Source organism: Cotesia glomerata, linkage group LG4, assembly GCF_020080835.1.
Source record: "Cotesia glomerata isolate CgM1 linkage group LG4, MPM_Cglom_v2.3, whole genome shotgun sequence".
In the NCBI taxonomy this organism is placed as follows: domain Eukaryota; kingdom Metazoa; phylum Arthropoda; class Insecta; order Hymenoptera; family Braconidae; genus Cotesia; species Cotesia glomerata.
The window spans coordinates 6,753,780-6,768,905 of NC_058161.1; the positions used below are offsets into that span (position 1 = coordinate 6,753,780).

Sequence of the window (15,126 nt, forward strand, 5' to 3'; positions counted from 1 at the left end):
AGACCTCTATAATTTAAATAGAAAACAATTTCTCAGACAGATGGCTCAGTATTAAGATAAAATGTAATTTGATTCTTCAATAATTAAGTAGGAAAATAAACAATTAAAATCGTCAGCGTATTGTTAATATTTTATTGTTAAATAAACCACAATAATGTACAGTAATATTATATAGATATGTCTTAAATAACTTTAAGACAACCAATTCTGTGTCGATACATTTAAGATGATAAATATGTCTTAATGTAAAATGAAGAAATGAATCTACAAAATCAAATGATATATTTTAGATTTAAAAAAATCAACTGTGACAATTAGAGTAAAAATATAATTAACCTAAAAAACGATATAAGAAATACATAAATATTTAAAATGTAGACAGAGTTTTAAGATAATAGCAGTACAATACATATTAATATTGGTAATAACAATAATAATAATAATAATAATCATCAAAATAAAATAACGATGACGAGTTAAATGACAATGTTAACAATAATTAGCTACAATTATCATGAAAGTTAATTATATAATTATAATTATACATACATATACATAATCATATACATGTGAATTTTTTTACTGCTTACATATATTACATACATGTATGCATGTATGCGCTGTAATTGTAATATTTTTAAATTCAACTTGCACTAATAAATGTACTCTTCATTTATAATTTCAATTATATTTTTTTAAATCTTTTAATTGTCTTCTTACATTCACACAGATATTTATTTTATTTTTTAAAATTCACCCACGCCCATGATTTATTTTACTCTTTTTCTCGCAATAATTATCAATCATTTGCTTTCGTCGTTTTATTTTAATTAATCATACTTTCTCTCTACTTTTATGCACCAGAAATATTATTACACACGCATTTTGACATTATTAGAGTTACGTAAGTAACATTTATGTCTAATAAAATGATCATACTTTACTTATTTATTTAAATATTTATTCTTTCATAGTCTGTTGAATAATGCAGTTATTTGTTACTTTTTAATTTTAAATTGCGTATCAATGAGAGTGTGCTGTGCAACGCATATATTGAAACAATTTTAACTAATATACACAAGTGATATAATTTACATTATCTTAGAATCATATTATCCATTTTGTCATGCAACTTGTATTAATCATTTTTTTATCACCTGTTTATTCTCATCACAAGAGGCAACTTTAATTATATTGAATTTATTATTCATCTGAGATCAGATTAATTGGTAAATAACACAGGATTCGTCTTGAGAGTATATCTCAGTAATATATTAAATACAAGTATCTATTAAAGAAGAAAAAAAAAAAAAAAAACGCTGTTCCAAAAAATTAATTAAAATGAAAAATAAGCGCACGAATTTTTTATGCTCTCTACTACGACAAGCAATCATTTGTGTTCAACGACATTATTCCTTTAATGATTAAAAATTATTTTAGTTATCATTTTTTAATCCATATATTATTATTATTATTATTATTATTATTACAAATATTTTTATTATTATTTTTTTTCTTAACCACTTATTACGAAATGAGCATTTACGCATTTTACCTCCGTTGTTTTAAACACTTTATTTGACAAACATTCTTAAATATTTTATTACTCGTTTTAATTATTTTTATTGTATACTATTAATTGTAGCATGTAGAGGCTATGAATCGCCAAATATACAAGAGATTGGATGTATCGTATAAACAATTGTTTAAATTTTTTTGGTATTCAATATTATTTTATTTTTTATGAAAAAGTGGAAACTATTAAAGCGTGCTTTCGGCAAATTACATATTTGCTCTCTATGGTGTAAAAACGCACTTCAAGTTTATTGATTTTTCTTTTTTTTTTTTTCTTTAGAATTGAAACATTCATCCATTTAAGTAATTAATAAACTTAATTAATATCGTTTCTCCAGTTACATCGTGTATATGAAAAGCACGTGCTCATGATATTTTTCGTAATAAAGAAGGAAGATACTAAATTCAAAAAGTAAGATAATTATTTTCTTTTGTTTTAGTACACAGATGTCTACACACACATAGATTGAATTATTATGTCATTCCCGGTATTAGCTTTGATAATACATTTTAAAAATCGATAATATTTTTTATATCGCTTTTGTTCTTTAAGCGATTGTGTCTTTAAAGTTTTGGCCTAATAATATTATTATTAATAATACTAATATAAATAAGCTTACTTTTATAATTTCATCATTTTTTCGTAATTATTTATTCACTCGATTACTTGTCATGTTTTTAGTTTTATTTATTCTTTACATTTATTTATTTATCCATTAACACTACTTAAATATACGAGAAAACAATTGTTATATTACTATATATTTACGTGCCAGGATTTTTAGACATTTGTATTTATGGGCACATTTATCATAATTATTATGTTTTATTACTATTAATAGTGATTTTATATATTTTATTTATCTTTACTTTAATTATAACATTGAAATATTAACGTTTTTGTTTAAGTGGTAGCATAATAATTTTATCTGGCATTGTTATTTTGTACAGAATTTAGTAATAGCACTATTTAGTTTATTATTGCATCGTCCTTTTATCTCGTTTACATGCACATTTTAAACTTTAACATACAATAATCGAATAAATAGAAATAATTATAAAATTTTAAATAAAGACAAATTTAATTAAAATCACTCATGAGTTGGCATTTTATTACTTAATAATTAGTGAAAAAATTTCATTATTTTTTAAGAGGCGATCCCAGCTAATAAACGTTCATGAATTTTTTCTAAACAAAAAAAAATAGAAAAAACTCTACTACTCTATAGATTATTCAATTATCTATTTTCAATAGAGCGTTTTTTTTTTTATTTGTTCAAGAAAAAATGATGAATCTGCAAATGCTAAAAAAATAGTACGATTATTCTCGATGAGTGCAAGAAGGTAAAAAATGGGACCCGTTCTTAATCTTTCAATTATAATTCGATTTTTTTAATTCAATCATCAAATGTATTTAAAAACAAATTACAAAATTTTAAAAAAATCTGAAACTGAAAATTTATTATTTTTTTAGCAACTTTTAATAATTTTAATTGAAAAAATAGTGATAAAATATAATGTAATTAAATACATTACATACTCCAACATAAAGAGACAAATTTGGTGTTTTCAGATGTAATTTAAACTGATAACACATATCTTAAATTAGATTCATGCATAATTTTATAAAACCGATCAACTATTAAAACAAATGATCATATTGGGTTAGTTCCATGTCTGTATGTTAACTATAGATTGTATTGGTGTTAGTAATTTATAACACTTAGTAAAGATTTCTTTAGACGATTGTAGGGCGCGGAAGTGGAGTAACACCTGCCGTGGCAATTCATGACGGATCTTAATAGACAACATTTGTTTTATTAATCTACTTAAATGTTATTAAAATAAATAATCACTATAAAAATCAATATAGATAAATGCAAATATTGAAATAAAATATTATTGGTAAGTATAGTTCGTAGTAAATATTTCAAATTTGTTAATGTTATTTATTTTATTGCTTAAATAAAAAACAGTACTGGGTCCTATAAATATTGCAACAAATTGTTGTTTTATCAATAGCAAGAAAAAAATATTGTTTTTTTCCTTATTACTCCTATTTCTCTGTTGAACGTTTTATTCTGTTTTCTTCACACTATTATCAGTATATAATGATATGTTTATGAATGATGTGCGATGAATATAATTTCAAATTAACCAATTTATTCAATCCTTCAGGAATTAATATCACTACAATATGTTCATTTATAAAAAAATTATGCAGATAATTCGATTTAATTAATTATTTACGCTTGAAATTAATGAAAATTAATAAATTTTAATAAAATTATCAAACGGTCAAGTAAAAATAAAATTAATTAGTAAATCAGATAATAAATCAGAATTATTAGAATTTTTACAGTATCCGTAAAGGATTGAATTATGTGTTAATGCAAAAGAAAACCAATAATAGCAGGCACTGTTTGTTTCTATTTCTTTTTTTCTTTAGTTATGTTAAAAAATACATCAAAAAACGTATTCCTTTTTCATTTCAGATACATTAGTAATGAATTATATTATATAGAGAGTATTATTTGATCTTAATAATTCATTCTTACAATTTAAATATATTTATATTTATAATTTTATTTATATATATATATATATATATATATATATATATATATATATATATATATATTTAATTAAATAATATTAATAATAATAGTAATAATAATAATAATAATAATAATAGTGATAATATAATAATAAACGTTTAATTTGAATCGAGCTAATAAAGTATATTATGTATTATACAACTCTGCTGTATTCGTCGAAGGTATGAAAAAAATAAACCAGCAAATTTAGACAATCACTCAAGACCTACTGTACACTAAATTACTATTTAAACAATATTTTATTTCACTAAAAATTTAACCTTGTCTTTATAATTTTTAGAAGTCAATAGTCAAATTTCACTACATCGAACTATTAGTTTCGTTTTTTTTTTTCCATTTGATGTCAAAAAAAAAATTATGACACTAATAATCGAGTAATTTTAATTCACAAAGTTTCGCATTAATTACGATAAAGAAGAAGACTAATTGCAATCATTATATAATTATTAATAAAAAATGACTACAGTATCAATAATAAGAAAGTCGACAATAACAATAATCAATCGAACATTTAAGAAAAGCACTTGCATCAGTATCCATTATATTAATACTAAATCATTAGTGTATTTGTATCTATTTTAATTAATTTTCGTCAATTTATTTTAAAAAAAGTATGCATATAATGGTGCTTCTTCATTATAATATCGACCTGTACTTATAAATTAATTTTATTTTTTATTTTTTCATTGTCCAAACACTTGATAAAAAGACGACGCAAACGAATCTAACGTACTACCACATCATTTACGTTAAAACATTTCTCTTTAACCAAATATTATATATAAACCTTTCTTAAGAGGCCTCGTACCAGTTTTTCCTATTATATACACTGAATTCAATCCACTTGATAAAACCGATGTAATAATTACTTTAAGCTAATCGCTACCTGAATTAATATATTATTTTTTTTTTTTTTACTACAAAATTAATAATAAAAAAAATACAATTACAGAATCAAGCTTTAAGTATAAATAAAGATAATTTTACATCAGTTTCAAATGATCAAGAGTCTGAATTGAGTTCAATTTACAATGGGACGTTCATATCTCACAATGTATAAGATATAATAAATAATCAATTTTATTTATTTATCCATTCAATTAGAATGTGTACTTTTTTTTCTAAATGATAAATCTCCAAACTCGTAACGATAAAAAATAATTTTTTATTATTTTTTTGTATTCTAATTATTTTTTTATTTTTGTTTTATCTTTTAGTTGACTTTAACTTAAGCCATGGTCGATTGATTAGCATCTGCATTTTGTGTGACGGAAGGTGTTGTCGTGTTAACATTGCTATCAGTTGAATTACCACTGGCAGATGCAGTGGCCGTCGTAGTTTCTGTGGGCTGTCCACCATCGGTAGTCGTTTCCGACGATCGCATATATTTAGGTAGTAATTGCGAATTTAAATTCGGCTGAATTCGCAATTCTTGTTCAGTAAAATTAAATAATGGTGGTAATTCACGGCCATTTGGCAATAGTGTTCCTTGATCTCGTAATTCATTAAAGAACTGATGAGCACATGCAGCCAGAGGTGTTATTCGTAATGGTGGTGTGTATTCGAGGAGCCGAGATACTAAATCCATTGCTTCTGGCGGAGTACGGGCTCGGAATACCTGAAAAATCAATTAATATATTATATCAGCTAAATAATTATAATATAATACCTTGATTTCAACCATTTATACGATTTGCGATCAAGAAGTTTATTTATCATTATTTTTATTTAAATATATTTAACAAGCTGTCACCTTATTTTTTATACTTTGCATCCGATGTAAAAATCGAATAATTAAATACTTTTTTACATCAATTTTTTTTTTTTTTTTTTTTTTTTTTTTTTTTTAATGATAGATAATTACAAAAATTATAATACACTAATTTGATAATAAGCTGGAGATATCTTTTATGTCAATAAGAATTTTTTAATTTTATAAAATATTCATAAAAATTATTTCTTACATTTTTATAGTACTAATTTAGAGTCTATTTGTGACAAAGAATTATAACTTATTTTTTTTTTTTTTTTTTTCGATTATTAATGTAAAAATATCTAAACATTAAAAATATTTCAAGTTATACTTAATGATCAAATTTGATAAAAACATGATGTAGAATAAATGGTTGAGTATGAAAATACAAAATAGTAGAAACCTTTATTGATTTATGAAATGATAAAAAATTAAGATACTGAGAATTGTAAATAAGGCATTTAAATGCGATATAGTGAAGCAGATATGAATTGATGACGATAGTTATGATTGATAATGAAATTTTATTTATAATCAATAATTAAAAGCAATTGAATATCTATAAGTATATAATATTATTAATTAACATAATTTTTATTAATTAACCGTCACTTTATATTGCATATTATTAGAGTAAGTGATTTTTCTCTGCATAACCTTAAGATTATCTTCGGCAATACGATGGAATTTACGTTAGTAATGTTATCTGTCTGATGATTCAGCGAGCAAAAAAGTGGATGACTCGAGAACAAAAAAAAAAGAGTGAAAGAGAGAAAGAATAAGGAAAAAAATAAATTAAAATGGATATCACACGGCAAACGATGTATTATTTCTTTTATTGTTTTTTTTACTTTATTGGATTAAAAAAAAAAAATAGAAAATAAAACAAAAAAATTGTAAGGAATTTTAAAAATATAAAAACTAAAGAGTTGGATCGACTTCAATTTTTCAGTAACCATAATTAATTTAATTTTTTTTTGTTAGTTGAAAAGTGGTCAAATTTGTGGAAAGATAAAAAAAAAAAACCAACGCAAGTTGGTGACAACAATTTTCAGAGCATTGCTTCAAGAGAAACCACTTACTCTAATTTTTTGATGCTTTGTCGTACACTTTGGAGCGCTCATTCGTTGGAGCATGAACTGTAATGACGAGAATAAACCTGATTTGTTGAAGAATTTACGGTGTTTACAAAAAAATAAAAAAAAAATAAATCCATAAACTCCGAAACAAAATCAAAATAAAATCCGTTATTGATTAAAAATAAAATAGAAAATTAATCTGGAATTTTTTCAGTGTTGGCGATTGATTAAGAACAAGTATTCAGTGATATGAATGTGTAGTTGATAAATAACATACCTTTTGCCAAGGGTGTGACTTAATCTGGGGAAATTTAAATTCTGTATAGTTTGGATTCATCTCGCGAATTTGGTCACGTGTCGGTGTACCGAGAACTTTGATTATTTCTACAAGTTGATCAACACCACTATCACCGGGGAAAATTGGTTGACCGAGTAATAACTCTGCTAATACACAACCAGCGCTCCAAACATCTGTCAAAAAATATTGACAATATATTAATTTAAAAAATTCCAATGAAAATATTTAAAATAAAATAATTAGTTGTTAACTTTTGTTCTTACCGATTTTTGTAGTATAATCGATAGCACCGAAAATGAGTTCTGGTGCTCGATAATAACGACTACAGATGTAAGACACGTTAGGCTCTCCTCTGATGAGATGCTTAGCTGAACCAAAATCACAGAGTTTCAATACACCGCTCTCTGGGTCCAGGAGTAAGTTTTGTGGCTTTATGTCTCTGTGACAAATTCCTAGTGAATGAATATATGCCAACGATCGAAACAGTTGATACATATAAAGCTGAAAAATTAATTCTCTGTGATTATTAATCAAATTCAGTCACACGAAAAAAAAAAAAAAAAAAAAAAAATTTGACTAAATAGATTTAATTTAAGATGATAAAAATAAATTATTTACCTTAATATAACTCATCGGTATCGTTTGTTTACTCTTGCTGTAATGCCGCGCGACTTTATACACTGTTTCCGGTATATATTCCAGAACAAGATTGAGATAAACTTCATCCTTCTAAAAATGATGATAAAAAAAAAATAAAAAATAAAAAAAAATTCAGAAATATAATAACTATTAATGGATTGAACAAGAAAAAAAAATGATACTAATTATAATGATGATAGTTACTAAATAAAAATTTGCAAAATGAATTGTTAGCTAAAATTATGGTTTCTAAAACTTGAAAATAAATACATGTACTTTAATTGTTATTTGTGTTGTTGTTATAAAAAATAAGATTGCGAATAAATGACACTGTGGCTGTTGTATCGTGAACATATATCAACTGACACGAAACAATTTCCACGCATAAGTAACTATGACTATAAATAAACTAATAAAGCTGCTTTTTCTACATTATTTTTATTATAAATCTTTATACTCTGCAGGCTTATAATTTATTAGATGATTTCTTTTACATACAACACTGATGATTGATTTATATTTACTGATCATTCGTTTAAATGTAAACACATTAGCAATTGTAATAATAATCTTTTAAAAAAACAATATAAAAGGGACGTATGTGTATAAATATAATTTACATAATTATTATTTGTATTTATAGATATTAATATGCTGTGGGGGTAAAAAAGCATTTAGCCTTAAACACCGTAAGAGAAATCACTCAACAAAAGTCTACGTGTGGGTACGCTTATAACTTACGGACACATGAAAAACTGGATTAGTTGAGTTTAAGACGTTCTACAAAATAATAGAGGAATAACAATAGTGCATGCATTTATCTAAAGATATTTTTTACATATTACAATTAACTTTCATTTTTTAACTTATTTATCTTTTAAATGCTCAATTTTGACATTCCTCTTTAGAAGAACAGGTTAATAAATTAACACATATTATCAATATTTAAAATTTTTCTGTATCTATATGATACTGAGAGTGTATAATATTTGAATTACAATTATTAAATAAAAAAACATATATGTATATAAATAAATTTTTTTATCATTTATCCAACACTACTTGGTAATATTAATTTATCAACATGTTCCATTTATTAATAATAAAAATTATCAAGAGAAAAAATAATAAATTACCTTATCACCACTAGAGTAGAAGAAGTATTTAAGTTTAACGATATTACAATGTTCCAATCGTCGCATTATTTGGAGTTCTCTATTCTGTATAACAAAAAAAAAAAAAAAAAAAAAAAACATTATTAGTATATTAATAAACATGAACAAATAATTATAAAAAAAATATGTTGTGATAATTAACTAACCTTGAACCTTTTATCTTGTAGCACTTTCTTGATCGCCACCATTTCACCATTGTCGCAGAGTTTAGCTTGATATACAACTCCAAAACTCCCATTACCAATTACTTTGGTATCAGTATATGCCACTTCCTGTGGATGATCTGGACCGGCACCAGGAGTGGCAACCACGGTGGTAACTTTACTTCCATCCTTGCCTGAATTGCACATTGCACCACCCATAGAAACAAGCAAAAAACGAAAACGCTACAGTGATATGTGATCGTTAAAAGAGGAAAAAAGTGAAAAACAAAATGTAAATAACATGAATAAAAATAAAAAAAAAAAAATAGAAACATAAAATGTATATGGATCACGTCAATGGTGTTATTTTTTCAATTGATTAAACATACTAAAAATAAAAATAATTATCACGTTTATCTAAAATTACTCACATTTAATTGAAGTTAACCTCGTAAATAAGTTACGAATTCCTTTATAACTTTTGAATGACAATTTTCTATTTTTATCACCCAATTTATTTTTATAATCATTATTATTATTTTTGCTATCATTATGCCGATTATTGTTATCACTATCAATAATAAAACTTTTTGGTATAATATCATTGTTACTATTAATATTTTTTAAATTTGTTTTTGGATATCTCCAATTCTGACTTGGCTCTGACCAATTAAGAGCAGTTAACGAAGTCATTTTTTTTTGTACTGTATTTGCTTAAGAAAATAATTTTTATTCTTTTTATCTTTTTTTCATAAAACTATTAGACAAGCCAATTATTTATCGTTAACGGTATCCTCGGATCTAACTATAAATAGATTAACAAGTAACTTAAAACATTATCACAAGTATGAAAATTCAGTACCATTTAAAAAAATAAATGCACAAACATTAATTTTATAAAACACGTTATAATAAAATTATTTTTTGTAATTGTATATTGTAATCATATGATTAGTAATCATCATACTAACCACGATAATAAAAGATAACACTTAAATACACAGAGATCTTTGTGAAAAAATTTAATTATTCTTTTATACTTTTTTTTCTTCTTTAACAATAATAATAATTAATGTTTATTTAATATTTGATAAGCAATGATCGATAATTAGAAGAAAACAATTTAAATTGTAGTTGAGAAGAAAAAAAATCATACTATAAAGAAATCGTTTACAATATTTAAAATAATTAACTGTAATAATATATTGTAAATTATTAACTACATATACTTAAATACAATAACTCGGTGCGTTTACTTGTACGTTAACTCGTCGAATGTTTCGCGCTATATTTAGTCAACGTAAGAAGATAACGCATTAACAAACTAACTAGTGTAGTGCGCCAGCGCGCGAATCAAATGGACAAGCGATCTCACACTTTATGTCAACTCTCTAACTTGTTTTGAATATCAGTCACGTACTTCTACAAATCTTAATACATATAAATTTGTAAGCTTATGGATATATTTAGACTCCTTTTTTTTTACATTTTCGACCTTATCATATCTGACAATTGTTTACTAATTTAATATATCATATCTTATTTATGAAATATATATAATCTATTAAAACTTTTTAATAAAAATATCTTCTGCTAGAATGAATATATTTAAATGAAATAAAAAAAAACACCTGACATTTATTTAATTACATATTGATGAATGTTGATTTTTTTGCTTTACAATTTATTGATATATTTACTGAGGAACGGATTGGCAACCATTTAAATAATAACTGTTAAATACGTCAAAGTCTTGCAAACAAAATCTTACATTAGATTAGAGTGTCGTCGACAACTCGTCGACACTATCGTCATCAATGTCGCATTGCGTCCTTCAACAGTCTACCGAATGTTATCAAGTTCAATGATGCGTAACGATTAGATTTTCCTATCGTCTATTTTACGAGTGCGAAAGTCATTGTTCAGTTGATAATTCGAGTTAATACGATACATATTATTGCTCTCTAAATTTTGCCAGCAAATAATAAGCTCTAAAAATTCCCAGAAGTAAATAGTACTTCATTTTTCATGGTAATAATTATTTTAAAAAAAATGAAGAAAAAAAAATTATTTGTAAAGATTTATAAATTTTTTGAACTTGATGCAATAATTAAAAAAAAAAAAAGGGATTTTTGAAATTTGTTGAATCAATAGTTGAAATGAAAATTTTTTTTTCTAAGATAATTTCATGTCTAATTTTACTTTGAGTTCAAATAAATCAATTCAGGCAAAAAATAAGTAATCTAATCAAAAAACCAATAGTTACAATACAATACAATACAATACAATAGAAAAATTTTAATGAACAACTTTTACCTTAGTCGTCAGGTGGGTACAAAGTTATCAAATGCGCTGGCGCGAGCGCGGGCGCACTACATTATTCATTATCGTCAAGCAAAAAAAAATTGAAATAATACCTAATACATGATAATTGCGTCTACTTTACCTCCATTTCTCATCAATTAACTAATTAAACAGTGAAATTATTCGTGATAATTAAACCACTGAGAGTAATAAAAATTTATAAAAGTCAACCTCAAATGATAATGAAATAGATACAGATAAAGAGAAATGGAGATAGAATTAACAACATTGAAATAGACAACAACCATACTTGGAGCATATAATATGAACTTGAAAGATCATTCAAGTATAGTTTATTTCGATGCGTTAAATTACTAATAAGCCAATAATATAGACGGCAATCTGTTAGCAAAAATAAAAATGATTTATTTATAAAATGTCGCAAGAAAAACGAGTACTGCTGACGTTTGAGGCCGTTCAGGGCCGAAAATAAAATTTATTTCATGAGCCACTTTTTTTAGTTTTTATTAAAATCCTTAAACTATAATTATACCTCGTGTATCAGCAGCTAAATAGTGACCATTTGCTTATTCGCAGTTTCACGAATAAAGATTTGCTATTCAATAAAACAAAGACAATTTTTTTAATTACCAATGACGTGAACATGACACATTGAAAATTTCTTTTGAAAAAATAAAAATTAATAAATAAATGTTAAAATTACAAAAAAAAAAAAATAATAATAATAATAATCATAATTGGAAAACAAAGAATAAACGGGATTATATATGTGATTATGTGAGCAGGAAGGGTAATAAAAAAAAAATAAAGAAAAAAAAAGTGAAGATAGGTTAGGTTATGGAATGGCGTGGTAAAACTACTCACTGCTGATCTTCATGCCACCCAGGGGCGGATTTGCGGGAGGTTTAGTCCCCTCGGCAAAAGAGGTGGTCCTTGGACGGCCGCTCATTCTGAATTGCAAGCCACCACCTCCACCTTTGTCTCTTCCGCTTTTATCAAATAAAATTCGAGTGACTTGTGATTGCTACCGTTTGACAATGAAAATTCAACTAAAAAACACAGCACTAGATTGTAAATTTTAGATAATAATAATTTAAAGTTTTGAGTGATAATAATACTACTTATGTTGTTATTAGTAGTAATATTAATTTTATAACTATTATTATTATTGTTATTATAAATCCAACTTGTTGTATTAGGTATCACGTACATCAATGACAGCCAATATCACATCGCGTACCCATCAGCTATTTTACCAACGATAACTGGTAGTGATGAAAATTATGATTATGATGATATAGTATAGCCTCTCTTGTCTCTCGATGTACACGCTCTTCTCAACTCAATCGGTAGTGTAGTCGTTGAATTTATTTAATCGTATTATATATTCGTATAGATATATATATATATATATAACACTTATGACGATATTTTAATATCGCGTCAACGCATTCTTCACTCCTAAACACACACAACTGCAATTTTATTTAATATCAATCACTAATTTAAAACACAAAATAATAAAATAAAAAATAAAATGACTTTTTTTGCGGTTATGGCTTCGTATTTCCGTAGTCAGTACTGTTGTACCTGCCGGCTATTATTGATAATCTAGTCCCACAGGGTTGGTGAGGGGAAAAATACAATCCGCTTGTTTCTTCTCGTCGCTACGAATTATACACAAAAATATTATCGAACCTTATGTTCTCACTGACCTAAAACGAGTCTTAATATATTAAATATGATAATTGTTGGTTGTCGTTATTTTTTAAAATCATCAGCACTTGACAACGATGAGCAGAAGAAACCGCGGCACCGCGCACTTGCTAATAATCAAGAAACTACACACACACACACATAGACATAGACATAGACATAGACAGCCAACGGACAAGAGCAAGAGGGTACTGCGGTGAATACGAGAAAGAAGAGCACCAGTACTATGTATCAACGTTTTTAGAATGGTTAGTAGTAACGCGCCGCGCACGGGCAACCTACTATACAATGATAACGACGACAATTATATAGCTACACACACTCAATGAAGATCGCCTTTTGCTTCTCTCTTTTTTTTTCTATTTCTCTATCTTTTATTTTTATTTTTTTTCTACTTGGAAAATTTCTTTGGAACACTAGGATTCTAGAGCACTGAATACACTTAACCGTGACTATGATCGTGCGTAAATTCAACTATCGTTTCTAATAGACTATATTAAAGAAATTATACAGACGTACTCAATTCTGATCGCCCACGTCGCACCTTTTCCCTACTTCTTTCTCTCAAAGTCTCGCAACACAACGCTTTTCGAGTAAACTTTTTTTTTCAAATTTTTACTCAACATATAAGTAATATATACTACGACGCAACTAAATCATTAACATGATAATCCGTCTTATAATATTTTGACCTAGAGAGTATCCCACTATTTAGAATTAACCACATTCAATTCTTTCACAACAAACTCCTTCAGTCAATCGTTGCTTTTACCTGAAACAAAAACAATTTATTTTAAATATTTATTCGCATACTTAATATTTAACTTTTATTTCCATTCGTATAAAATACCTGTCTATCGCTAGCTCACGCACGATCAGAGGTTTATTCTCCTACCTCAACACCGCTCGCACTCTCTTCTTCCGCTAGTCTTTAACGTCACGTTAAATCTTATGTTATAAATGTCAAACAGTATTCATTGATACAAAAATAACCGATTTATCATTTTGATTTCTACAAGTAATAAAAATTTATCTTAATGATAGAAATAATAATAATATTATTGATAGTACTAAGTATTTATAATAAAAAATAATAACTAATTAAATCGTAATAATTTATCGTCGTGCACACCATTTTCCCGTGGGGACGACGACGAAAGCAAAGCTCCGCGTTAACTACGACGACGACGACGACGACGTGTGGGCGGCGTCACGACCGTTTTTGTCATTCACACTGTCAGTTTTTTATAGTATATATACATATATATATATATTTTAATTATTATCAGTACCAATCAAATGTATATGTATATAAGTATACAGAGTACGTAATAGATTTATAATATAATTTATGTACACATATATGTAATATGTTATTACACAATAAATGAACGTTATCCGCGTTTTTCAAACGCAATATTAAAACTCGTCGTTGTTATTTATGTGTCGTTATTCTAGTCCTAGTATCCGTAGAAACATCACACCAGTCACAGATTTTTCGAAGCCTTCTCAGACATTGACCCGTTCGGGCGAGATCGGACCACTCGAAGTTTTACGAAAGCGCACGACTGTGACGTCAACGATTACTTTAAGTCCCTTACTCCCATCCCGGTCACGTCATATCACCCCTTTTATTTGCCCAATAGCGACAATTACATTACGCGGTAAATTTAAATATTTGATGAATCCATTTTGATTCTTGAGATAAGTTGCCGACACAAGTGTCGATATTTCAGATGACTGAATTGGCGATAGAAAATAAAAAAAGTGATCGAAATAATGATTGATAATGAGTGACATCTGGA

The 15,126-nt window shown here is 26.3% G+C and overlaps 1 protein-coding gene across 8 annotated transcripts; it reads right to left on the minus strand.

Annotated features, from left to right (window-relative positions):
• Positions 1-1,850: 1,850 nt before the first annotated feature.
• On the minus strand, positions 1,851-14,639 carry LOC123263191 (glycogen synthase kinase-3 beta). Of its 8 annotated transcripts, none has more exons than XM_044725755.1 (10): positions 14,454-14,639; positions 14,172-14,333; positions 12,470-14,093; positions 9,284-9,495; positions 9,099-9,182; positions 8,704-8,742; positions 7,942-8,052; positions 7,587-7,824; positions 7,303-7,496; positions 1,851-5,811 (listed from the first exon to the last, which is right to left on the minus strand). In XM_044725755.1, the coding sequence occupies exons 3-10, from the start codon at positions 12,552-12,554 to the stop codon at positions 5,422-5,424; spliced, it is 1,353 nt and encodes a 450-aa protein (XP_044581690.1). In that variant the 5' UTR covers positions 12,555-14,093; positions 14,172-14,333; positions 14,454-14,639; the 3' UTR covers positions 1,851-5,421. The 8 variants fall into 8 exon arrangements, with proteins under 8 accessions (XP_044581690.1, XP_044581689.1, XP_044581691.1 ...); XM_044725754.1 differs by having other exon boundaries at positions 12,470-12,654; positions 12,816-14,093; positions 14,172-14,639; XM_044725756.1 differs by having other exon boundaries at positions 12,470-12,654; positions 14,172-14,639.
• Positions 14,640-15,126: the final 487 nt, after the last annotated feature.